Below are 25,000 nucleotides of genomic sequence, written 5' to 3' on the forward strand. Positions count from 1 at the left end.
GAAAGAAAGCAATGTACTTTGAGTTTGTGTGTGTGTGTGTTTGTATGTGTGTGTGTGCAGAGGGAAGGAGGGAGGGGGGCATGCGGTAGAATGACAGAGGATGTGAAGGGGTGTGTGGAGGGAGGTGAGTGGGTGGTTGGGGGGGGGGAGTCTAAGTGATAATCATTCCCCATTGTAATCATCCACCCAGTATGCATCATAAGGCGTCGTCAATACCACTCCACAGCTGGGGTCCCCGGTCCAACACAATACAGGGTGGAACACATGCATGGACACACGCTCCCTGAGCCTAGGCAGTCAGCGCACATCTCATCTATTAGCCGCTCTGCGCCGTCTCTCTCTCTCTCTACACTGTGTCTTCTTTTATTAGTGATCTGCAGAATCCTGCGCTCGGGACAGATAAATGGACTCCTGGAAATATGTGACAGTGGCAGATGCCACAAGAGTCCATATCTGAAGACATGCAGTTCAGCAAACCTGGCTGACGTTTTGTTTATTCTCTTTTTTTCTTCTGTTCATTCTCTTATGTTTTTGCAGACTTGACTCTTTCTTATTACTGAGGGAATTATGTACATGAAGTTGCACTTTGGATTTCTGTGTGATATAAAGAGATAAAGGTTGATATACATTTGATTACCAGTGTAATATTTGAACAGCTCTCCCGAGGACGACCACCTTAAATTAGCTTTATTTAACGAGATATATACATTTATTCAATTTTCGTATAATGTTCTTGGCTTATATTTTCATAGCAATTTACCACATGGTTTAATGGCAGTTATCTAACAAACAAGCTCAAAAGATGGCTGAGACAGGAAAGGAAAGAGTCAATAATAGAAGGACAAGTGGAAGCGACTAATAACAGGGTATTTCATTTTAAGAGTACAGATAAGACATATGACTGCTTAGCAGTGGTTCACCATAAAAAATGTTTAAACCCACCCCTGGTTAGCTTTATGCTTCCAATTGTGTGATCAATAATGACGGTAAAAAGCTAACTAAGCCAAGCAAATACAACATACAGAAAATAGCGTGTTTCACTATAAGCCTTACTGTAAAACCTAGGCAGCCAGTAACACCTCAATCAGTGATCTGTCTTTCAACATATCTTGAACCACATCTGTAATTATTAATTATATGAATATAAAGGACAAAGGTCCACCTGAGTATGTCATATCAATATGTATGATTGTCCAACTTGGTACTGCTGCATTGCTTTCCTTCTCTCCAGCTCCATGTTGTGACTTCCTGTGCTTCCACCTGGTGGTAGACCATGCTAGACAGTGATTACATGGTTTCAGCTTTGGTAACATATTGCTCAAACGAAAAGATTATCTTTCACACTCACCATCTAAAATGAAACCTATGAAAGCTGCAAATTAAGCCAAGCTAAGCCAATAAACTAAATCAGTTGAACATTGTTAAAGCTCAGTATAGTTAATACTCTCATTCATTATAAATAACTGACAGAATATTAATACTAATTATTCATTGTAAATACAGTCAAGACTCATTAATGTAGCATATAATAAAACAAGCACAACCCCCCAGTGTTTCATGACATTTATTTTCATTGTTAAAAATAAAACGTATTAAATGGGGCCACAGTGTAATAGATACAAGCATATCTGGACTATTCCACCAACCAAGAGAATGTACAAATAACCATGTGTTTTGCCACCATCTGCAAAGAATTTGATATTGTTTCCAAAAATCAAATCTGGATAAAATAGTTTCTTCCTGTGATTGTTATGGAAAATCCAATCTCTAACAACCATGCTATTTCCTATTTTCACAGAAAAGCAAACAACTTTAAGTCTCCTTTGGAATTGCTTAAAAAAGGTGGGGGTTGGACATAACCATGAGCTGAGCAATGGGTAAATTATTATGCACTGTTTTCTTCAAAATAATTATAATCACCAGTCTGTTTAAAAGCAAATTGATGCTAGATTTATTGTTATTGATTATTATTCATTGATTTAAAAACACACACAAAGAGAAAATTGCAAGGGAAGATAAGGAGGATGATTTAAAAAAATCTAAAAGCATAACTAAAGTAAAATGTCTCTCAAAATTCGGGTGATCATTGTACACGACATGTTTTTACCTTACTCGCTCAGAGGTGGACCCATAATGTGTTCACAAACTGCAGTCAACATTAAACAAACCCTGGAGCCGGCTGGTACGCCATGTAACAGCTGGTGCCACACTCCATGGAGCTGGGAGGTTATAGCGAGTGTTCCCTAAACCAAAAACACAGGTCTGATGTATTGTGTTGCAAAATTACTACCTCACTAAAATACCAACATTAAGCGACAAATAATTTTTGGTTTGGTTTCAGTAGTGTCCCTCGAACAAGAATAGTAATAATTTGGAAGCTTATAAAAGTGTACAAATTACACCAATTATATAACTAACCAACTGACTACAACCTTCTTGTAAGTTATTCAATAAAATAATGTAAGAGTCAAACACAGCTAAAGGGTCAGGGTGTATGGGGGCAGAGAGGTAGTGGATGACGGGCCCAGATGATTGCACTGAGCTGGGCGCACGTCAGGTAACCTAGTCCACCTGTTCCACAGCGATCCATGGATCTCCATGCCCACTACTCAAAAGGGGGGAGGGGGACAAAATGCTGCCTTGGTCTTCAACTATCACTTAACTTCAAGGGGACCGCTACTAGTAAACCTGTAAGTAGCAGGGAACCACATGGGAGACTTGACTATCTGCCTGGGAATCAGCACTCGGCTTGCTTTGACGATCCCAGGCCCGCGATCGGTCTCCTCCTCCTCCCCCATCACCAAGAGGTCCACAGCCCTGCTAGGACTACTGATTGGCTGATTCACAGGCATCGATCCAATCACTGTACACGTCCACGGCCTCTGACAGATCTTAGGGGTAGCTGATTAAGGATAAAATGGTTTTATTGATCTGCAGAATACTGTGTAGAGCGTTGTCATGAAACAATGAATATAAATATGAAAGGAAAATGAATACAGACGGTGCAGTATGGGCAGCGCAGCATCATCGTCTTAATAGGCTTATAGTTTAATAAAAGTTATGGTCCATCTATCACGTGAATAGTATTTTCCACAGTCAGTTTTGATTATCGAAAGTACCATGGTTTAAACCGGGGTCATTAATCTCCTAGTTTTTAGGCTTCCACATAAAAAAACAAATAAATGTTATTTCATAGGATAATATATATTACATATAGGCTAAACATGATGTTTTGACTTATTGGTGTGCATTTTTTTTTTTTTACTTAAATAAGTCCGATACAAATATGTGGTTATGATTTCATCACAAACACTGTTATAGTCAGGAATAAGTGTTCACATTTTAAAGCAAGGATACATGTGATAGGTGTCTGGAACTCCTCCAGGCAGACGGTGCAGGATATTATTCCAGTATTTCTGGTTCTTTCCCTGTGGGTGAAAGTCAGCACACGTATGTCAACAACCGCACTCAAACGCCGCCATGACATGGACCGTTCCGTTTCAAGGCTTGCTTAACGCTTCCATACATTTTAACATCGCAGGACTTCTCGTGGTTACAGAAGGGACAAGTGAACTGCGTGTCCAGGTCCCCCGTCAGCTTCTTCTTAGGAGGGGGCTTCCTTTTGGACTTGCGACGACCCATTCTACACTTCGTTTAACCCAACGATAAGCCTGTTCGGAAAGAGACACAAAATAAATAAAGTACTATGAACAAAAAACGACATTCAACTCACAACATCAGTAACACGTTAGTGGTTTGATTAAAACGAATCTATCATTGGACCGTGATCGAGCAGGTTTGGCAGTTGGTTGCTCTGAATGTCACGGAGTTAACTCAACTTAAGATATCCTCATAACGTGGAACACTACGGCTCCCAAGCAGCCTCACATTTCCTTTTAAACACGTGTTGGAGTTGTGTGAATGTTAGTGGCTGGAAACGTGTTTAAGCGACCATACGCTTGTTACATTATGACGATAAATGTTTATATGGAAAGTTAACGAACCTCTTTTACCTCTACCAGATTGTAAAAAGCGTAAACACACGTTGCGACCAGGAGGAAGTCTCCCTCTAGATCCGGTAGGTCTCACAAGCTTCGTGATTGGTTGAAAGCACAGCAATATACTAGAGACGCCGCACGAGTCTTTACATCGTACGTCAACGTCGCCGCCATACTGGAGAGGCCACGACTGGCCTTTTAAAGGAATTCAAGTTATCAGGGGAGCTGCGGAATTTCTTGATAAAAATGACTATTACGTTGACATTCTCGGCCGACTTCCATTAATCGGTTTTATTCCAGTGTTTATGATCTGTATGTGGTCAAAATAAATAAATAAGTAAGGATAATAATTATGATGTATATACAATATATATCATAAGAATGAATATGAATATAAAAATCGACTCATTGAAGAGAAATGTAAATGTTTTATAGTTATATTTATTATCCAGATAAAGGACAGCTTTATCCCGTTTACTTGTTTTTGTTTACAGGCCTCCCCAATATGGCGTCGACGTTGCTGTATCGCAGCAAGGGGCGGAAGCGGGTTGAAAGCATACACGTGAGGTGGGTTGTTGTTTCCACATGGGGGCGACATCAGCTCATCTATGATGAACTACATTTTCTTACGTAGTTGAACTCTGCATTCAAATTGCGTTACATTTCGTTATTTGGTACGTCGTTCAGGTAAAGTATTAAATGCATGCTTGTTTTGATTGTGGCATATAATTTAATTAGATTCGTCCGAGATACATTTGCCTACTAGCAGCATGGAGGTGTCTTATGGGAATTGTTTTGGTTCTCCGCCCAATCTTCGGTAGCTGCCATTAACTAATTGCTTTTAAAGTAAGTCATTTAGCGAACAATTGAATTAAGAGTGCCAACCCGTTTGGCAATGGATCCGAATTGAAGTTGGAAAACACTTGTATGCAGCTTACATAATTTTGTTCTTAAATGCTTCTTTGCCAGATTCGACAGTAACAAGAGCCCCAGGCAGCTTTAAAAGTGGGTATCATGCCTTTAACAGCAACCATTTGACCCCAAAATAACGTAGATGAATGCGACTTTTAACGGTAGCTTTGCGGCCCTGTCTCGTCAGATGTCCGCGGTGTGGACCTTGAAGGCCCTGGGTCTCGGGGCCGTGGGCCTGACTCTGAGTGTGGAGGTGTTGGGCTGGTTCTTCAGGAGATTCGGGTCTAAAGGATTCCTGAAAGAAGTCATATTCTTCCCCACCGAATTCGCATGTGTGGAGCATGTGTTCGAACCAACTTTGTAAGTATTCGCATTTCGAGATACTTGACATTGATCAACACAATAATTTACCACGTCCTTGGCGCGGCAACATATTTGAACCGGAAACAAGTGACACCTTCACAAGTCGGCATGGACAATCATGCAGTCTTGTTCATTTCGGCAGTTCACACTTCCAACATTCGCCCACTCATACCATGGACATATTATAGAATGGACGCTGGATTCCAAAATGGCGCCCATTCATTCCTATGTAAACTGTTACAAATATTTGTAATAGGCCTACACCATCATTGTTAACTGTCATACATAGCTAAACAAGCAAATGAAAAATGTAATACTAACACAACTGAAATGTTTATTAGGCTATTAACAATATTATAAAAATTATACCGTAACATTTGTTTCACTACGACTCCTTTCAGCTGCCCACCCCTCCTTCCCCCCACAACAATTAATAACATAAAAATAACATTAAAATGATCATTTTTCATGTCAAGAGACCGTTTATTGTGCAATTATTCAGTTAAAGGCTGTAGAGAAAACACAATGAGAAAGACTACATGTCTCGTATGTGCCGTCACGCTCCCTGCGACTGGCCTGCACAAGACCGACAATCTCCCCATCGGCATAACTGAAACTCTCCACATGCCCCGACTTATAATGGTTTTCACCTCTTTCGATGCTTTTATCCTCACCTTGGAAAAAACCTAACATTATCAAACTACTTGAAAATGTTTAGTTTTCTTTGCATGAAAAATTATAATTTAAATCCACAAACAACATATGGGTAACCCGGGGCATATAAAGCCTGGGACCAGAAAATAATTACTTTCTCTCCATTGAAACCCATTCATATTTTTCGATCTCATAGGTCCTGTGGGCTCTACCGGAAGGGGTGTGACTTTGCCACTCTTTATGAAGCTTCCACAGTTGTAGAGGGTGGCTAAAGATTGCTACAGAAAAAAATGTACACTCATTTGGTTGCAATATAGCAAACTTTGATCAAGCATATTTCCTGATAGCGTCATGAAACATTGCCCATTTATTTGTCTCCTTGTGGTGAACAACTTTGCCTTCACAACTTCCGTCCGGATAGATTTTCCGCCATTTTATACTTTATCCAAAACACTAAAAACCACCACCAGTATCCTGGGATCCATGTTTAATTAGATCAAAATCTATTTGCAAATATCGTCTATGGACCAATATCTCCCAACTAACAAGAAGGGACGTCTGTGCACAAAAAATGAAAGCCCCAAGGAGCCAACAACTACGAAAAAGTGTGGTTTTAAAAAGTGCATGGACTTAAATGCTGATATTGACATCAAGGTGGACTTCACTGATCCAATACCACTCAAAAACTCAAGTTGTTCTGAACAAGTAAACGTCCACAAATTTTCAATCTGGGCATGGCATTGAAATGGGTGTGGCATGAGACCAAATTGACCAGAGTTTGAGCTACAGGACTTTTGCGGTTGAAGGTTGTAACCTGTCAAGTAAGAAGTCCACAAAATAGAAGTCTACAAAATAGCATGGTCGCCAGAGGCCCAAAGTGGTCTGATCAAATGAAAGGCGCCAAAAGGTGGTGTTATGGCAGGGCGCTATTGAAATCGACTGAAAATGCAAACCTATTTCCAGACCCCTTTAGCCTATGGTCATGAAAATCTATCAACATTTTTCTCTCCTCCCAATGACCAAATGTTTCTAAGGAACCTTTCACCTGCAACAACAGGGCAGCCGGAAGGCCAAACTAGCCCACTCACCTTTAGGTGCCTAAACGCGAGGTTAACTTAGGGCAATCAACACCAAAGTTGGTGTACTTAAAGAAACATCAAGATTAACCAGGCCCAAGTACATCCAAACAGGAACATAGGGGAGCTACAGCAATCAATTGAACATTTTGAAAAAGCATAACTCCTCACCAGTTTGACACATGACCATTGACAGTTTGTATGTGCATCAAAGACCATGCCAACGTTATCAACCATATAAAAATCAAAAAGGTTGTACTGGTCTGTGTTGGGCTTGGTCCAAATAAATGATGCTTTCAGCTTAAATTATATTTATTTATTTTTTTATCTTCATTTACTACTATTACATTCACAGTTGTATAAATTGGCAGGCTTGTAGAACTTGTAAAATAAGTGAGGAATGCCAAAGATGGGCCAGATTCGGCCATAGGTGGCACTAGTATAATAAGCATTTGCATTTCAAAACTTCAACAGGCTGTACAGTCTGAAGGTCAAAACGACGTAGGCTTGGATGTCTAACTGTACGTTCACATCAAAAGCTGTAAAAGAGATCACTTAGGTGATCGCCTAGGGTGACAAATGCGTTGGGGGAGCCCTTAATTAATGAATTAATTAAATATAGTTAAACAAGCGAAATAAAACATGTTTATTTATTCAACATGTTCCCAAATGGAACGGATAAGGGGGGGGGGGGGGGGGGGATTAACTGTTAGTGCGGATTGAAACCCTTACTGAAACCCCTCCTCTCGCCTAGGGCGTAATTCGACGTAGAACCTGGCCTGCGCGCATGTTTACTGGGACCCACGCCGGCGAGAGACATCTACATTCCGATTGGCTGGCGGTCATTTACAGCCGAAACGCTACTAGCTCATTCGCATAAGGTTGAGCTGTTTTCAACTCTCATTTACAGCCTCACAGCTTTAAAGCTATCGCTTAAGCGTTTTTCGCTCCTATCACTTTATCGCGCATAATAGAAAGTGAATGGGCGTTTATCGCTCAAAACGCTTTATAGCTTTGGTGTGAACGTACAGTAAGATGGCCAAAAGAAGAGATTCCATAGTTTACGGAATACGCAACCAATTTCAACGGTGGATGCATTTGTTTGAAGTTCGGCTATCTATACCGCGGACTCGCTCCAGTATTGGCAGTCCTGGCTAGGTCATAAGAGGTACCGACATCGCTACATCTAAAGTCTGTTTTGTCGCTGGATTTTGCCACTGTTCATTTAGAAACATGGTTGGTGAAGATTTTAATATATTTACTTCCAGTAAACCTGTTTATGAGGCATACATATTACATTTTACAAAACCTACCAAGCGCACCTTTTCCTCCATGTATGGAAGACTGAGGCTTCTCGAAATATAGTCCCATCTGCCCGTGGAGATTTACATGGTGCAGTGGTAGTGCCAGCATAGGGAACTTGATCCTTGGTTTGCCGTTTCGAGTCTGACCGAAACCAAACATATTGTGATTCATTGCAACTTATCAAAGGTTATCTAATTTGAACTATGCATTCGATTGGGCTATGCTCATTATATGTAGGACCCCGTTATCATCACTTGCAACTACATTTTATTTTGTATTTATTGATTTAATGCTGACTTGAATGACATTCCCTAGTTATTTTCTAAGTAAAGGGTGTACACAGGGTTTATTAAGCCTGACGGGGTATAGGAACGGGATTAGCAGTGGTTTGTTTTTCAATTGATTAGTAATTATGGAATCAAGAAGGCGTATAATATAATAAGGCAACTCATTGCAAAACCTTCTCTTTCCTGCTCCTCTCCAGGCAGTGTCTCTGTCCGTTACCACATGGCTTAGAGACGTCTTTGGCCCGCCTTCTCCGCCACGTCCTCTCGGCCAAATCCACCCTGGACATCTGTGTGTTTGCCTTCTCCAACATGGACCTCAGCAGAGCGGTCCTGGCCCTCCACTCCAGGGGCCTGGTCATCCGGATCCTCATAGACAAGGACTACGGCGGCATCAATGGCTCCCAGATCGGGCCGCTGCGCAGATCAGGTACGGGTCGCCAACGTCCCTATGAACGCTAGCCAAACTGAAAGGGACGGCAGCACCACAAGTTGTATCACTAATCAGGCTGGGGAGGTTGGTATTTCAGATGGGCTTGAATGCAATTTAAGTCAAATTTCGAAGAGTCAATCTGTCACAAAGTGACCTCAGCCAGCCTGCCTTCAGATGGCCAAGATGGTGGTCTAGACACCGGGACATTCAAGTGGCAGGGACAGTCAAACAACAATGTTCCGTTGTGAAACTAGCGCGTGAATGAGTCAAGAAATGGCCTTTGCTGTTGAATCATAAAGACAGTCACAACCAGGATGATGACTCAGGCCACACTGATTTAATTACCGCAGGCTTGAAGCATCTTGATCGGTTTCAATGTCTTTGTCACATTTATGTCTGTGCCACTATTCTGTCTCTTTTTGTGAATGTCCACACACACGCACGCCCGCACACACACACACACCTATTTCTTGCCTTCCTTCCTTGTTCCTTCCATCCTTCCTTCCTCCTGCTTCACTGCGTTTAAGTTAATTACAGCTCAATAGTGCTGCTTATAATCTGGCATCAAGAAAGCCAATTACATTAAGGGAAGTAGGCAAGGACCGATTCCAGTTTTTGGAACTGACTGGATACCATTCTCGTACAAAATCAACTGTACCTAGTGACCACTTTTTATGCTTCATGCTTGAGCTGCTATTTTTTAAATAAATAATAGCCAATGCCATCACAAGTTATCACAGTCCAAGATGTTAAATGCTTTACCTGACAAGCAGCCAAAAAACAGAAACTATTCTTTTATATCCATGAAGTTTAAATGAAATGCAACATTTAGAAGTAAACTGCTTGTTTATACTTGATAAATTACCTAAATAATTAATCGATTTTCTAAATTAGATTGTATGCATCTCCTGTTGATTGACTCATCGTTGTAGCCCCACTCTACAGATAAATGCTTAATAAGTCTTTTGTAGGGGCTTTTTTGGACAAGAAAGGTACTGAAACCGCCTCCGGTCAGACTGAGAGACTGGATGGCAGGTCCATTGAATGTAAAGGTGGGAATGCTGCGTTGCATCACCATCAAACCGCTCACCGTTAAGTGTTCCATAGGGAGTGTCAGAAAACACTTCTTTGTACATTGAAAACAATCAACGCATAAAGAATGATGTCATTCATGAGCGTTCGCCATCGAGGATTGAAGTCTGAAATTATTATTTCAGTTTGGACGGAGCCGGCAGACGGACCTTCTGCTGATTTATCATGGCAGCGTTTCCCCTCTGAATGAGAAAGTTGATGAAGCGCTCATTAGACTTAGCGCTGAAGGCCCCCGCAGAGCAGAGGGGGGATTGTTGTCATGGCCATGGCGTGTTCATGTTGCTAATCAAAAGACGCCAGAGACTTGTACCCCATGCCTTTGATCCAGATGATTCCCTAAATGACTGATGACTGGGGAGCGGCTCTGGCTCTGCACACAAACGCTTCCTATTTGCTTTAGTCTCTTCCTCCCACTAGCCGGACTTCAAGTGAATATTCCGAACATGAAATTTGAATTGACAAGATAAACTCGGTTGGTAGAAGTTTGAGGGGTAACATAGTTTACACAACATAACGTCGACATTGCATAACAACTCGACACAAACTATGAAGGTAAACCATCAGACACTCGGACCATGAAACGGTTCTACGGTTGACAGCTGTGTGCTCCCCGCCACCAGGTATCCGCGTGCGCTATGACTCGGGCGCCGTGCACATGCACCACAAGTTTGCGTTGGTGGACGGGCGGCGGCTGGTGACGGGCTCCCTCAACTGGACGCTGCAGGCGGTGCAGAAGAACAAGGAGAACGTCATGGTGACGGAGGAGCCCCGCCTGGTCACGCCCTTCGTCCAGGAGTTCCAGCGCCTGTGGGACGCCAATGACCCGGAGGGCTGCGGCCGAGCCGCCCCCCCGCCGCAGCAAGGCACCGAGCGGCAAGGCACCGAGCGGCAAGGCACCGAGCGGCAAGGCACCGAGCGGAAAGGCACCGAGCGGAAAGGCACCGAGCGGAAAGGCACTTGACCAAACGGAGGGGTTGCGAGTTAAATTCTCTGCCTGCTTTTAACAATTATTCAACCCGTGTCAAATGAAAGAGATAATGGAGCTAAGGAACATGTAGTTTGTAGCGGTACCTGTAAGGCTTAGCACATTTGGCAGCATCTTATTTTATGAGAGGATGTAAACACAAGACCACATCTCTGGCCATTTCAATGGTCAGTTTAATGATGACTGAAGCTGTATACAGAGTGGCATCACCTGACACTAGTTGGTTTTGGTCAGGTCCATTACGTTTGATACAAGATGTGGTTACTATTGTGACTCTATTGTGTGACTAGATTTTTTTCAGCTAGTAATTTTGTGTTATTTTTTACTTTATTCTGCTCTGGCCTTATACACTGAACATGAATCATTCATGACTCATTCATTGTCTGTAACTAACACACACATACACACACACACACTTTTGGTTCAGACTTTGCATTTTAATATCAGTTCATGCATATTTTAAATTTGACTTTTACTAATTGATGAGTGGAGTGAGAAGTCGGCAGCTTGTAATATGCTCAGAGTTTAAGTGTATTATTTTCCTTTCTGCTTTTGTGTTTAATGTGTCAGGATTATTTCCAATCGTTTTACTTTGCAGTCTGATGTTCACAAACGTTCGTTTGTCAGTATTGGTAAAGTTTTTTTTTTGGTGTGATACCAGTATCCACGTCTCATCATTATTTCCAAATAACTGAAATCGGAATAGTGTGGCTACTGTAATAAGTAGGCTAATATTTATATATGCTGCACAGTGTATTTTCATGAGTAATCCGTCTATTTGTGTAATGTTAGCCTACATTGCAAAACAAAGCAGACTGTCTTGCTCTTGTCCGTACTAGCCCGGTGCATGAACGCATTATGCAGGAGAGAAGTGGCATATTATATGAACCAATTACGAAATCTCCGAATTCAGGGTTTTTCCGTTCCACTATTTAGCAACTGAGTGGTGCGTCGCGACTGAAATGCGCACTGGTGATGATGCCTCGCATCCTTACTGAGGTTCACACGTGGAAAATGACCAAAATGACGCATGCGTTCTCGATAAAGCATCGCATTTGATCTTAAAACAAACGCACTGACTTCATGGTTGTAGGCATTTCTGGAGGTCCGGGAATAAGCGCAAGGTAGGAGGAGCAGCAACCCTTGGGCGTCGCGCAAGGCTCAGTGACCGGAGGAGCGCCTCGAGACAGGTACCAACGTGGGAAACACTGAAAGGGAATTCAAGGTAAAAATGTCCTTTGCCTTCCAACGATGGTTGATGGTGTTCACTTAGCATGTTGTCATTTTACCGCTTTATGTGTGGGCAAACCCACCCAGTCTTGGTAGTTCAAAAAAGTTCGTGCGAATTTCTAAAACATTTACTTATCGAAGTCCAGCAGGTGGAATGGTAGTTGATATACTCGAACGTCAAGATGTCAGGCGAAGTGCCGCATACTTTTTGTGTACACGTGTTTGGTGTGTAATGCAGTCTTTCTCAACAGCTGTTGGTAAAATGTAATCATTAAAAACGCAACTGCGGTGTTTACATAGGTTTGTTTGTCATCTGTTGCTGTGTGTTGAGTTTGAAACGAACGCTGGCTGCGCGTATAGGAGATCTATGGATGCATTTTGCTGAGCGTCCAGCATGCGGGCCAGGATATGTTCATGGCTCTGGGAGGAATATTGCTGAGCTTGCCTCAAGGAGCTCTCTCCTCTGCAGGACAGGCACAAGATGGACTCCGCTCAGCATCTGTGCCTAGAGGTTGAAGAGGGGGGAAAGGTGTGTGTGTGTGTGTGTGTGTGTGTGTGTGTGTGTGTGTGTGTGTGTGTGTGTGTGTGTGTGTGTGTGTGTGTGTGTGTGTGTGTGTGTGTGTGTGTGTGTGTGTGTGTGTGTGTGTGTGTGTGTGTGTGTGTGTGTGTGTGTGTGTGTGTGTGTGTGAAATATGAAGATTTATTTTCATTTCAATTGGCCTCATTTGTTGTTTTTGCATTAAAAGCCAACCTCTAACTAAATGTAAAGGAACCTCTAATTTCCTCCACGGTTTTGGGAGGGCGGAATCCACGCTACAACCACTCGCAAGATTTATTACAACATAGGGGCCCCGGCCAGACTCCCTGAAGGACTCTGATCTACAGCTGAAGTCCTGATCAATATTCATCCCTCTCCTATCCCCTACCCTACGTTAGTCCCTTTCTATGTATTAAAGGACGGGGCTAACTGCACAGGTTGCTTCCCCCTGTCTGTAAGCAGTGGCCTTGCTCTGCAGTCATCACCAGGTGGTCACTTGCAATGTAAAGTGACATCACCTGGTGCCAAATTCGAATGGCCAATTAGTGATTGCAACAACTCCCAGTGCACAAGAGGAGCTCCAGCTCTGTGTTTGCTGTGAGCAGATGGCTGTAGTCGGAGACCAGGGGGCCGGGCCGGAGACGCAGGTCCAGAGGGACTCAGCCGACCAGAACTTCGACTACATGTTCAAGCTGCTGATCATCGGCAACAGCAGTGTGGGCAAGACGTCCTTCCTCTTCCGCTACGCCGACAACTCCTTCACCTCGGCCTTCGTCAGCACGGTGGGCATCGACTTCAAGGTGAAGACCATCTACAGGAACGAGAAGAGGGTGAAGCTGCAGATATGGGTGAGGAGAGCCTGCTTGTTGAAATGCAATCAATCATTTTGGTCTTGTGTGTCACTTATGTGTCACAGTGTCCCTCATGTTGTTCATAACGTGGCCAAAAGGCCCAATATGTCAAATTACTGTCTTGTCGAAAAGTAAATGACACTTACAACTGCTGGGTTACAGTGAAGAAAACATTCATGTTTTAGTGTGAAAAGTTGACATTGGGCTATGCAGTCATTTCATATGTTCGTGCTTTTAATAAATATAAATGTACTAAACGCACGATTGGGAAATTTATAAATGTACCTATTGATTAAAGGGATAGTGAACCCAAATAGTCATTACAAATATGACTTGTAAAATCTTCAAAGTAATAATCAGACATTTTGTATGTAAAATATTGTTTTACATAAAAAAAATAATAATCGCACTAAATTCAGATAATAGTTGTGATAAATGGATGGCTATTGTTAGGGCAGGGTTGAACAGTGCCAGGCCAGGTTGGATGTCCAGGATTGGCTCGTCACTTGGGAGGTCAGCGTCACATCAGGTGCTGATATGAGGCTCTCCCCTCTGCTGTGTACACGGCTGATGGCCGCACCGCCGATGTGTTGTCATAGGGCAGGCCCTGTATTGGTTTGCTTACTGGGTGTGGAAAACCATGGTGCATGATGGGAAGGTTGCAGGGGGAGGATGGATCTTTTGCATAATCCTGAGTTAATCATTCACTTTGCAGGGCTCAAGCCGTGTTAACTGTTTAAATGCTGGCCTACTGTGTGCGCGTGTCTGTGTGTGTGTGTGTGTGTGTGTGTGTGTGTGTGTGTGTGTGTGTTTGTGTAGGACACAGCAGGCCAGGAGCGCTACAGGACCATCACCACAGCCTACTACAGGGGCGCCATGGGCTTCCTGCTCATGTATGACATCACCAGCCAGGAGTCCTTCTCCGCTGTTCAAGACTGGTAGGCCTCCACCGTCTGTCTGGGTCGGTCTGGCCCTCCCTCTGGTTCATTCTAATCTAATAGCTTGTTGATGGTTTTGTTTTACTCTCCTTTCTGTTGTGGATGTTCGGGCGTTGAATCTCACAAAAGCTATTTATGTAATTGTATACCTTTTTCTCACAATGCTGTTTTTGCTAATTGTTTTAAAGTAACAAATGGGATTGAGTATATGATTGGAATAGGTTTGTTGTTTGTGATGTTTTCATAGAGATTACTCCCAGTTTAAGTGGAGAAGGGCCACCATCCTTGTAGATAAACATCCTGGTTACACAAGGGGCCACAGCCCGGTGGCTTTCCAATCATAGACCGTGACAACGCAGTCATGTACAATCTTGTGACTGCCCCGAAGTATGGTTGTAAAGTACAAGCCAAACCATCAACATATTGATCTTTATAAATGCTTGTGATCTGCTGATGTGGCATTTTCATTGCAATGCCATGACCCAGTAAATCTGGTGCGGCAAATATGTGAATGATCGGCACAAACTGACTTATTTTCGAATTGAGTAAAAGAAAATAACCAGCGCCAACGAGGTGCGTTTCTTCATTGCATGTAGTGAAATGAGGGATAATACAAACTGTGCTTGCAATATATAACAATGTCGGCATTATAAAAATGGTGTGTGTGTATCTCAGACAGATTAGCCGGTCATAATTTATATATATTACAAAATAAGAAAATATATATAATATACGATTTTTTATTATTTTATTTTTTATACATAAATGATGACCGGCTAATCGGTCTACGAGATTGTATCTTCTAACTTGAACAAAGTTGAAGTCATAATTGGTTAAATTATGCATATTAAATTGAAGGAGGAGATGGAACGGAAAAATTTTGGGATGGCACATTTTTATTTTTAGAACTGCCTTACAACTGAAGCCTACCAAACTAGTTCTACCCTCAGAGACCGCCCTCCGCACGCTGTCTTATCGTCGTCTTATCAGGTCCCGAAGCCACGCCCCATTCCCTCTGTCTCCTCTGCCGACGGCACTCCACGACTCGCTCTACATTTCATGCGTCCCAGCCCCTGAAGCCCTGCCCACTGTTGTCAAATGTTCTGTGATTCAGGGGTGATTAGCCTCGGGCGACAGAAAGTAACCAATAAATGTTTGGAATCTGCTTTTAAGGTCTGGATTTTGCTATCGAAGCTGTCCTTCAATAGAAAAAAAGGTTAGGGGACAGACATATCAACTTCTACGTGACTGTGTATTCTGTGTTTCCCAGGGCCACTCAGGTGAAGACGTACTCCTGGGACAATGCTCAAGTGGTCTTGGTGGGCAACAAGGTAGATCTCGAGGAGGACAGACAGGTCCCCACAGTGGACGGCCAAAGGCTCGCCAGCGAGCTAGGTACACACACACACACTCTCTGTCCCCATGATCTCACATTCCCCCTTATCGCTCAAGCTGAATCCATTACGTTTTCTTTCATTTAGCTGCAAAACCTTGGTGAGGCAAGCCAACCTTGATCAGATGTGTCCATTAATGAGCTGATAGCGTAAGAAGCCAACTAGATAAATGCAATCTTGGTAAATATCGGTCTCTGTCTTGTCCAGGCTTCCAGTTCTTTGAGACCAGCGCTAAGGACAACATCAACGTGAAGCAAGTCTTTGACAAGCTGGTGGATGTCATCTGTGAAAGGATGAATGAAACGGTCAATGGCGAGCTGGCCGGTGTCTCAACCAATGAGAAAGGAGCCAGCCTCACGGACAAGCCCCCGAGCAGTCAAAGTGGATGTGCCTGCTGATTTGTCTCTGAACCATAGTGCTTGCGCAAGCACACTGCAGCTGATTTATAACAGAAATAGTCTGTCAGCAAAAAAAAAGCGATAAAAGCATGCTCAATCACAGAAGAATGCCAAATAACTACAATTGCCAAAAATGTACAGTAACATTATGAATGTGCCCAATTGTATTTATTTTCCCTGCAGCTTGCTTCTCTGCATATTCCATTTAATATGCCCCTTATGATTCTGACATGACTGTTACATTCACAATCCCAACAACCAAACGGCACAGCTTTGCAGTTTGCTTCTGCTCATTGTCTATCCTTTCAGTCATGACAGCAATTTTCCTTGGAAGCACTTGTACGTAGATGAGGGAAATTGTAGATTAACTTGTTGCACTGCCCTCATGTGGGCATATTGCAGTACTGCATCTGTGTACCTATTCTTCCAATACCAAGTGGCCTATATTTAATGCTGTAAAAGTGCCTCTGTTTTATTTTGTTTTTGTCTGAGGTAAATTATTTTTTACTTTTCAATCTCCATTCACTAATGGCCTTGTTACTGCATTTGCCCTTAACTATTCATTTATGTGCCTGGAGAGAATGTATTTTCGGTGTTAAGTCCTTGTTAGCGGTTCTGTTATACACTTTGTTAGCCCAAAATTAATAAATAATGGATCCATTCTCAAAATGCTTTTTCCTTCAGTTATTAGGGGTCCTACGAAAAACATAGGAACGCTATTGTATTTGTTTTTTTCCTGAAATATTCAGCCACATCTGAAACAAGAAGCTCAAAAATGCTAATTCTTGTAGAACTTGTATGAGTAAGGGATGCAGGCCTGAAAGTTTTTAATATTCTGTCATTACAACTAGGAATGTGCAATATGCATGAAACTTGGTACCCATGCACCATTCGTCATGGCAACATTTATTTACAACCCATATAACCATTAGTCGGAGGTCAAAGCTGCGCACATGCTGCATACTTGGCACTCGTACCAGGTGACTCAGCATTAAGTTCAAAGACGGCAGAGATACACAAGGGAAATTCAATTTAAAAGTGAAATATGTGCACATGTAAACAGCTTTACAACAAATTTAAAAGGATATAACGTGTCAAACATGTAGGCTTAGCTGTTGAAAATGGCTACTATGAGGGAGTCCATATACCCATGCCAAATTTGAAGACTGATCTGGAAAAAGAAAGTGGTGATATCCTTACTTCCAGTAAACCATTTTTTAATATGCATAACAATGTCATTTACCTTACCTACCAACCTCACCATACATCCACGTATTGAAGACCGCTCCTTAGATGTATGTGTCCATGTAGTGTAGTCGTACTGTCAGTATAAATATGCATTTATGTTATCTCCTGCATTTTAATGTGTTGAAATATTGCTTATAGTCATAAAAATATAGACCTGTGAAATGTAGACAATATTCAGTTTTGATGAGTGCTGTTCATTGAGGTGAACTATTACTCAACCATCTTTTATGGTTTTGCCTTTTTTTTGTGTGTGTGTGTGTGTGTGTGTGTGAGAGAGAGAAAGAGAGTTTAAATACCTTTAAATAGAAATCCATTTGATCAAGGAGATTCATAATTGAGCATCGGGACGGATAGAACCATTTCACAAGAGGTAACAGAATTCTTCATTAAGACAATGTTATGTGTTCCATTTATAATATATGCCCTGGTCTTGTAACTGAGATACACTACCAGAACACCAACTCTCTTTCAACTCATGTATGAGTTATCATTTCATCCTTTTTTTTCCCATGCATAGCCTTTTTAGTTCAAATCAAATTATTCTATTATATATTATATTAATTATATATAACATTGATCCGTCATCATTTGGTTGTTTCCAATACACCACGATCATGACTCTGTACCCAGAGTAAAGAAGGTCAGAACATTCATTAATATCCTTAAACAACATTTAATATCAACGTGTAAAATCCTACTGAGAGGTCCTGGCTTGATTTACTTAAGTAGTAATGGTAAACTTTCTCCAGGTTTTTGATAGACACTATATCATATGTTACTTTATTTAATGGATTCATTTATGTTTATAAATACTCATATCAAACCAAACCATTGCATCAAGTGCTTGCAATTAACCAATATCCTTAAAGGGCTTGAACAATGTGAAAGTTATGAACATTGTTTTATATTGTCTATAGTGTCTGAAATGACTTTGGTTAAGGGTTGAGTTGCTTGCTTTAAGCATTGCATCCCTCCAAAACAGAATTTTACAACCTTCTATGGGCCAATCACTTAGGTTATTTTGTGAATAAAAACAACTACACAGGGTCATGTTTAAAAAACAAAGGTGCTAATATCAGAACATGTAAACAGGCTTTATTCTAAGCCTCCTTTTTATTATTTTTTTACAGTTGGACAACTGATCTACCAGCCAAGATGTACTGCTCTTTTTAATTGAAAACCATGATGTTCGTCTTCAATGGCATCATCTTCGTAAGTGGAAATCCTTTCATTATCGTGGCCCCAGAGGTGTCGCCTCCATTTCCTGTCTCTCTCTCTCAGTCTCTCCTCTATCAGTCTGAGCTGCTTTGTGCTTTGAGGGCTTCTCTGTAAATTTCAATCTGCTATACTTGTACACCAATTGAGCCAATGTTTATAACACAGATACTAGACTAGAGAAGACCCAATCAAACCTTATATTTGGTGACATGTCCATTTGGTGGTATATATCTATACATCATTAGTCATTAAAGTGTCCATGCATTCATGTTAAAACATATGTAGCCTAATGCAATTATCAGAATTTGTAGCTACTGATAACTTGATTGTTTCAAGGCCTTTGCTCATGGCTTTCCGCACCCTTTTCCCTTTTCCTACCGCTGGTAGTCCCCTAACTTTGTTCAACCATGCTCTAACATGTTCTAGCATACTTTGTCCAACTCTTCACCCCGTCCCATTTGGCTTCTAAACCTTGTTTTTGTTTTCAATAATATTTGATTTGATTGCATTTTTTTTAACCAAGACCTCAAAAGGTTTAGTATATCCTTCATAGGGTCTAGTGTAACCCCTTTCCTTTATTCTCATTCTTCCTAACTCTCCCTATAATCCATCCTCAACCAGCTGGCAGGTGTAGCCATGCTGGCCATGGGCATCTGGCTGATCCTAGACGACGGCTCTCTGATGGAGCTGCTGGGGAACATCGACCAAGTCCCCGGTGGCCCGGCCCAGCTGGCCCCCCGTCAGCTACCTGCTGATCGCCATCGGCCGGCCGCTGCGGATCATGGGCTTCCTGGGCTGCCGTGGCGCCGTCAGGGAGAACGGCGGCATGGCAATGACGGCGAGCACAGCGGGTCCGCTCCATAAGGGAACACAGGGGGCGTAGAGGAGAGGAGGTGGAGTCTCCTCGGGAGGAATGCTGGTCATGATTTCTTCCACACCACTCTGCCCCTGAGCATTCAGGGAGAGGTGTCCTGCTCAGGGACACCTCGACACTCAGCCAGGAGGAGCCGGGGATTAAACCAGCAACCCTCCGGTTACCAGCCAACCCGCTCTACCTCCTGAGCAACTGCCGACCGGGGTATATAGCTTTGTCTGAGGGATAGCGTTAGTGTTTGAGTAACGGGCATGAAGGTCCTGGCTTTGATCCCCATATAGCAGAAGCCTAGCAGCAGGCCAGCCCAAACCCCTTCAACCCCACCTGCTCTTTATTACTTGTATGTGAAGCAGACTCATTAGCGGTATCTTTCACATGTCAGCTAATTTACGTCTAGGGATTATGGGCATAACGTTTAGTAGGGTCACATGATTTTAGGAAAATGACCAATGTCAAAATACCCTTTGTTAATCAAAATTTGAACATTTCAAAAGCCATAAAAAAGTAAAAATATATTACCTAGCCTACTTCAATCAACATTGTTACATGCATGAGAAAGTGTCAGAATAGTGACCACAGTAAACACAACACAGCAGTATTCTCTGAAGGTCGGGCAAAGTTTTTGTTATTTTTTCCCCATGTCTAACAAGAACGCTTCTGTGTGTAAGTGTGAGTGTGTGAGTGAGTGTGTGCGTGTGCGTGCGTGCGTGCGTAGGTGCGTGCGCGCGTGCGTGCGTGTGTGTGTGATTGTTGAATATAATAATAAAACATAGAACATTCGGGAATCATTTGTTAAACAACAGGCACCATCTGATTCACCGTCCTCGGAAGGTGAAAATATACGCTTGGTAAATGGCGCTATCTTGTGGGCTTAACCAACATCTGCAGATAGACATGGCTACCGTAAATCAAGACCAATGTTTCCCATTCTTTTTTGTCTTTATACTGCCATTCAGAACGTCTGAAGTCCCCCTTCATTGACACCTAACCAGAAATGTTGTACTTTTAACTCATAATAAACTATTATCTTTAGCATAACTATTATTATTGTAGGAGCCTTAAAGGCACCCAGTGCAACTTTATGTAAACATTCAATGAAAAATAAACATTCAATTTCTAGTCTTTTTTACACGTAGTAAGTTTCAATAACTCCATACCATTACATATCGACATTCAAGGAGCAAAGATGAGACGTCGTTGTGTGGTGAGAACTGATAGAAAATCATAAACAACAACAATCGCCGGTGGGGAGAAGCCATTTTTCCATTGACTGGAAGCCTGCTTTATTTATTGTAGGTTACAAAAAATAAAGAAAATGGCGGCATTGTTGTTGTGATCGATTTTGTATCAGTTCTCACCACACAACGACGTCTCATCTTTGCTGCTTAAATGTCGGTATGTAATGGTATGGAGTTATTGAAACTTACTACGTGTAAAAAAGACTAGAAATTGAATGTTTATTTTTAAGCCTCGAAAGTTGCACTGGGTGCCTTTAAATCCCCAAATGAGCAGCAACATTATATTGGACAATTTAAACAAATCTCAATCAAATTCCACTATAATGATATAATATATATACAGCATATATATTACAGAGCGTTTCATTGATTGTCTCAGCAAATACAATGTAGGAAAATGGTTGATCACTCAGCTTTCTAAAACATTAGTGACCCCCCTCCTAACCGGCCACAGGTCATTAACCTCTTCCCTGTCTCGCGGCTCCTTACCTGGGGTCGTAACGCTCAGCCGTGACCCTGGGAACACAACCATGGAGGGCTCCTCCATGGTTGGAGTGTTCCCGTGGGGAGGCCTCTCTGAGCAGGTTGTGTCACCTGGCCTCACATGCAGACGGCGGGGTGACGGCTGGCCGCTGCCTGTGATCCGGTCGCCGTCTAGAGAGCAGCCGGCAGCCTTATGGGTGTTGTGATGGGGTGTCAATAGAGGAGAGGGGGGGGGGGGGGGGGTGGCCAGCAAGGTGGATCTGATGGATGGGAGTGTTGCTTCTGACACCCACAACATAAACTCATGAATACCTTTTAAGTGCTTGAGTGTAGGAGGTGACGATAAGCAGGTTTTATTGTTGTCTTGGGACTCCCGAGTCGGAACTGAAAGAGACGACTGAACTCAGGCAGCTGGATGAATTAATATTTGAACAAATGGTAAATAGGAAAAACAATCTCCTCTATATCCCTTTAGATATTGTCATTTTATAGCTATTGCCTGCTGTACGTATTAAAATACATACTTTTCCAGGAACTATAGTACGACATATTTTTGTTAATGCCATAAGATCTATCTGATGTATGTAACAAAAACACTACTACAGTTATCACTATTGATATAAACAAAGGTTCTGTTACCTGTTAACAACTTACTTACTTGCAAACTATTTTACATACGATTTCCTTCCTTTATCCTTTATCCATAGCCTCTTGAAAGCAGGGTATGGGGATGAAGGCGCCTCTGATGACAGGTGAGGTCCCTCCTCTGAGATGCTTTTTATTGCTCTATTCCAACACTCCAAAACGAAAACCCCTTTTGTGTCAATTATCCTGGATGTGGATGCTTTAGTCTAGGTGTGACATCAGCTCATGTGTGGGAATTCTAACGCCTTCTGAGCTTTTAAAATGCAGGTGAGAGCTGTCTCCAGACTGTATAAGACCATCCCATCAGCCACAGTGGTACACCGTCGCCTGCAAGGTCCTCCTGGATAATCCGTATCATTTCTTTGTGCATTTTGCAAATCGTTTTTCTACCACGTGCCGCGACCATGGCTGTCTTCCCCTGCTTTGTCTTGCTGTTGCTGTCAGTGTGGGCCCCATCAGCCTCGACCTCGCCTCACCATACGATAGACAGCACCCTGACCACCACCCTGGAGTCCTCGGGGAGCGGCCCCCCTGAACCCCCCGGCCTCATGCTCCATCGCGGGGTGGTCAAGGTGGTCCGCCTGGACTCGAACCTCCCGTTCCGGGGCTCGGGGCTCTTCAAGCGGGCGCCCAGCGCCCACAGAGGGGGCCCCCGGAGGCCCTTCCCGGCCTTCCTGTCCCGGGGGCGAGCGGGCCCGGCAGGGGGCCCGGCTGGTGCTCCGCCGCCCCCCCCCAGGGAGAAGGAGAGCCCCCGGGGGCTGGAGGCCAGGAAGAGGCAGGGGCTGCAGATGTGGCAGCAGGCGGTCAGCAAGGAGCGACACAGCGGGAAGGTGTCTCTGGCGCTCAGCCTGAAGGAGGCCCGGCAGCAGACCTGCAGAGCCATCCCCTTCCCCCAGGTAACACCAGGCCCCCCATGGCGTTCTCTGGCTCTCGTTCTCATGCTTTAGATGATAGTTCTAATTGGTTTCTATCTAGTAACACTGTGTTATATATGTATCCTTTTTAATCATCTCTTGTTATAGCTAAGAAAAATATTGAAATGATTTAAAGTCGATGTAAGCGTTAAACTTTAAAGCCTTATTAAAGAAGCGAGTCGGTAGTACGTTATGCACAGTGTCATTAATGAACTAAGGGAAGTGAAATCAATCCATGAAGACAAAGTGGTCCACGCGTGGTTGTAGAACCTGTGTGAAGCCGTATCACATGTGTCCGCTGACATAGAGGCCGTCGTTGAGCATTGTGTGTGTCTCCCCCCCCCCCCCCCCCCCCCCGCTGCAGAGGGTGATGGTGGAGGGGTGCGAGGCGGTCACCGTGCACAACAAGCTGTGCTTCGGCCAGTGCAGCTCGCTCTTCGTCCCGACGGGGGGGCTGGAGGAGGAGGCGGGGGGCCGGGTGCGGCGGGGGGGCTGCTCCCGCTGCTCCCCCTCCCGGACCCACGCGGTGCGCGTGGTGCTGAGGTGCGGCCCCCGGGGCTTCCTGGAGAGGCAGGTGCTGGTGGTGGAGGAGTGCCGCTGCGAGTCGGGACGGGAGGAGGACGGGGCGGGGGGGGAGGGCCCGGCCACGCTGCACCCCTGACCCTTGACCTTCAACCCGGAAATCGTCATCCACATTACATTTACATGAGCCTGTCTACTGCGGCCTTCGCCACAATACACTCAATTCAATTCATTTCAATTTTTATATTTTTATTGTATAGCCACTTAATGACCACTGCAGTCTCAAAGGGCTTAACAGGCTAAATATTTATTGACATGAATGCGTTTAGAGCCCTGGGTTTCATATCCTCCCCTTATGGCTTCTGGTTCAACTTTCACCTTTTAACAATGTGGGCCTTGTATGTTTCAGTGCTACCTCAATCATGATAGGAATGGGATGATTGTCGGGAGTTAGTGTAGTTTGAACAGATTGGGTTGTGAGTTCCTGTTCTCACGTTCCTGTTTGTTGTTCACCTGTTCCAGATGAACAACCAACACTGTCCATATAGCTGATATCGAATAATCGATATTAGTGCCATTTATCCAAAAATACAATATGACCTTATATTTGATAACGCTGTCTTCTGTAGCAACTGATTGTTGTCCAGACTGGACTCTGTGTGTTGTCTGATGTTGAACACAGACTTTAGGTTTGTCTAAACTGAAATGTATTTTCTTGAAAATAAATACAGTGAAATGAAAGTTTTCCCCATGCACATCCCTGCGTCAATTTCTTTCAATGTCCTTCATCCAGTTATGCTCAACATTAAAAATAACTTCCTATTCTTCTTTAAGGTTCAACTGACTTTTTAGCACGTCGTTGCACTTAGGACTCAAAGCACCGAACCAGGGGGAGCAAATGAGCCATTGAGCACTGGTGCTCAGCAGTAAGCAAACATAATAGTTGTACTGGTCTCCCTCTGAATTATGTATAGGAAGCACCCATTGTCTCATGGCGCTCTCGCCTTTCAGAGAGGATGTGGGAAACAAACTCCACTGCAAATGCACTTGAGTGTGTGTGCGTGTGTGTGTGTGTGTGTGTGTGTGTGTGTGTGTGTGTGTGTGTGTGTGTGTGTGTGTGTGTGTGTGTGTGTGTGTGTGTGTGTGTGTGTGTATGCGTGTGTGTGTGTGTGTGTGTGTGTGTGTGTGTGTGTGTGTGTGTGTGAGTGTCTGTGCCTGCCCCCTTTCTCCTTCCTTTCTTCATTTAAGGTCCATATAACCTTTTATTCAATTATGCCCTGGCACCTGGGTCTGGTTGAAGTGAACTCATCCCACACTTCCACGCATACGTTCCCAGTGGAGCATAAAGACGCAGGGCTCTTTGCGTTGGCTTGGCACACTGTCAGCATGGCTGCTCTCGATGGCCAT

The 25,000-nt window shown here is 43.3% G+C and overlaps 4 protein-coding genes and 1 long non-coding RNA gene across 12 annotated transcripts; 3 read left to right on the forward strand and 2 right to left on the reverse strand.

Moving 5' to 3' along the window:
* Window positions 1-2,734: 2,734 nt before the first annotated feature.
* On the reverse strand, window positions 2,735-4,139 carry LOC132453911 (transcription elongation factor 1 homolog). 2 transcript variants are annotated; one of them, XM_060046995.1, is made up of 4 exons: window positions 4,005-4,139; window positions 3,527-3,671; window positions 3,358-3,428; window positions 2,735-2,891 (listed from the first exon to the last, which is right to left on the reverse strand). In XM_060046995.1, exons 2-4 carry the CDS (start codon window positions 3,640-3,642, stop codon window positions 2,827-2,829), a joined length of 252 nt encoding a protein of 83 aa, XP_059902978.1. In that variant the 5' UTR covers window positions 3,643-3,671; window positions 4,005-4,139; the 3' UTR covers window positions 2,735-2,826. The 2 variants fall into 2 exon arrangements, with proteins under 2 accessions (XP_059902978.1, XP_059902980.1); XM_060046997.1 differs by having other exon boundaries at window positions 4,014-4,103.
* Window positions 4,140-4,186: 47 nt separating this feature from the next.
* On the forward strand, window positions 4,187-11,757 carry pld6 (phospholipase D family, member 6). 6 transcript variants are annotated; one of them, XM_060046992.1, is made up of 6 exons: window positions 4,187-4,335; window positions 4,493-4,565; window positions 5,098-5,270; window positions 8,793-9,022; window positions 10,738-11,010; window positions 11,056-11,757. In XM_060046992.1, exons 3-6 carry the CDS (start codon window positions 5,098-5,100, stop codon window positions 11,076-11,078), a joined length of 699 nt encoding a protein of 232 aa, XP_059902975.1. In that variant the 5' UTR covers window positions 4,187-4,335; window positions 4,493-4,565; the 3' UTR covers window positions 11,079-11,757. The 6 variants fall into 6 exon arrangements, with proteins under 6 accessions (XP_059902975.1, XP_059902972.1, XP_059902973.1 ...); XM_060046989.1 differs by having other exon boundaries at window positions 10,738-11,757; XM_060046990.1 differs by lacking the exon at window positions 4,187-4,335 and having other exon boundaries at window positions 4,474-4,565; window positions 10,738-11,757.
* Window positions 8,890-9,454, reverse strand: LOC132453912 (uncharacterized). Its single transcript, XR_009524838.1, has 2 exons — window positions 9,371-9,454; window positions 8,890-9,059 (listed from the first exon to the last, which is right to left on the reverse strand). It is a non-coding gene; the product is annotated as an uncharacterized LOC132453912 (long non-coding RNA).
* Window positions 11,758-12,080: 323 nt separating the features above from the next.
* LOC132453910 (ras-related protein Rab-3D-like) lies at window positions 12,081-17,120 on the forward strand. Of its 2 annotated transcripts, none has more exons than XM_060046994.1 (5): window positions 12,081-12,292; window positions 13,476-13,718; window positions 14,541-14,659; window positions 15,930-16,054; window positions 16,261-17,120. In XM_060046994.1, exons 2-5 carry the CDS (start codon window positions 13,476-13,478, stop codon window positions 16,449-16,451), a joined length of 678 nt encoding a protein of 225 aa, XP_059902977.1. In that variant the 5' UTR covers window positions 12,081-12,292; the 3' UTR covers window positions 16,452-17,120. The 2 variants fall into 2 exon arrangements, with proteins under 2 accessions (XP_059902977.1, XP_059902976.1); XM_060046993.1 differs by having other exon boundaries at window positions 12,082-12,327.
* A 5,441-nt stretch (window positions 17,121-22,561) lies between these two features.
* Window positions 22,562-23,732, forward strand: dand5 (DAN domain family, member 5). The gene is made up of 2 exons (XM_060046657.1): window positions 22,562-23,053; window positions 23,436-23,732. The coding sequence occupies exons 1-2, from the start codon at window positions 22,562-22,564 to the stop codon at window positions 23,730-23,732; spliced, it is 789 nt and encodes a 262-aa protein (XP_059902640.1).
* The last annotated feature ends 1,268 nt before the right edge of the window (window positions 23,733-25,000 follow it).

Source organism: Gadus macrocephalus, chromosome 3, assembly GCF_031168955.1.
Source record: "Gadus macrocephalus chromosome 3, ASM3116895v1".
NCBI classification, from domain to species: Eukaryota; Metazoa; Chordata; class Actinopteri; order Gadiformes; family Gadidae; genus Gadus; species Gadus macrocephalus.

Bases quoted from the DNA above. Each gene is read 5' to 3' on its own strand.
- LOC132453910 (XM_060046994.1), top strand. From the start codon at position 13,476: ATGGCTGTAGTCGGAGACCAGGGGGCCGGGCCGGAGACGCAGGTCCAG. The intron at 13,719-14,540 runs GTGAGGAGAGCC...GTGTTTGTGTAG, and splicing joins GGGTGAAGCTGCAGATATGG to GACACAGCAGGCCAGGAGCG. The intron at 16,055-16,260 runs GTACACACACAC...TGTCTTGTCCAG, and splicing joins AAGGCTCGCCAGCGAGCTAG to GCTTCCAGTTCTTTGAGACC.
- pld6 (XM_060046989.1), top strand. From the start codon at position 5,098: ATGTCCGCGGTGTGGACCTTGAAGGCCCTGGGTCTCGGGGCCGTGGGC. The intron at 5,271-8,792 runs GTAAGTATTCGC...GCTCCTCTCCAG, and splicing joins CATGTGTTCGAACCAACTTT to GCAGTGTCTCTGTCCGTTAC. The intron at 9,023-10,737 runs GTACGGGTCGCC...CCCCGCCACCAG, and splicing joins CGGGCCGCTGCGCAGATCAG to GTATCCGCGTGCGCTATGAC.
- dand5 (XM_060046657.1), top strand. From the start codon at position 22,562: ATGGCTGTCTTCCCCTGCTTTGTCTTGCTGTTGCTGTCAGTGTGGGCC. The intron at 23,054-23,435 runs GTAACACCAGGC...CCCCCGCTGCAG, and splicing joins GAGCCATCCCCTTCCCCCAG to AGGGTGATGGTGGAGGGGTG.
- LOC132453911 (XM_060046995.1), bottom strand. From the start codon at position 3,642: ATGGGTCGTCGCAAGTCCAAAAGGAAGCCCCCTCCTAAGAAGAAGCTG. The intron at 3,429-3,526 runs GTATGGAAGCGT...TTTCACCCACAG, and splicing joins AAGTCCTGCGATGTTAAAAT to GGAAAGAACCAGAAATACTG. The intron at 2,892-3,357 runs GTATCCTTGCTT...GCTACCCCTAAG, and splicing joins GTTCCAGACACCTATCACAT to ATCTGTCAGAGGCCGTGGAC.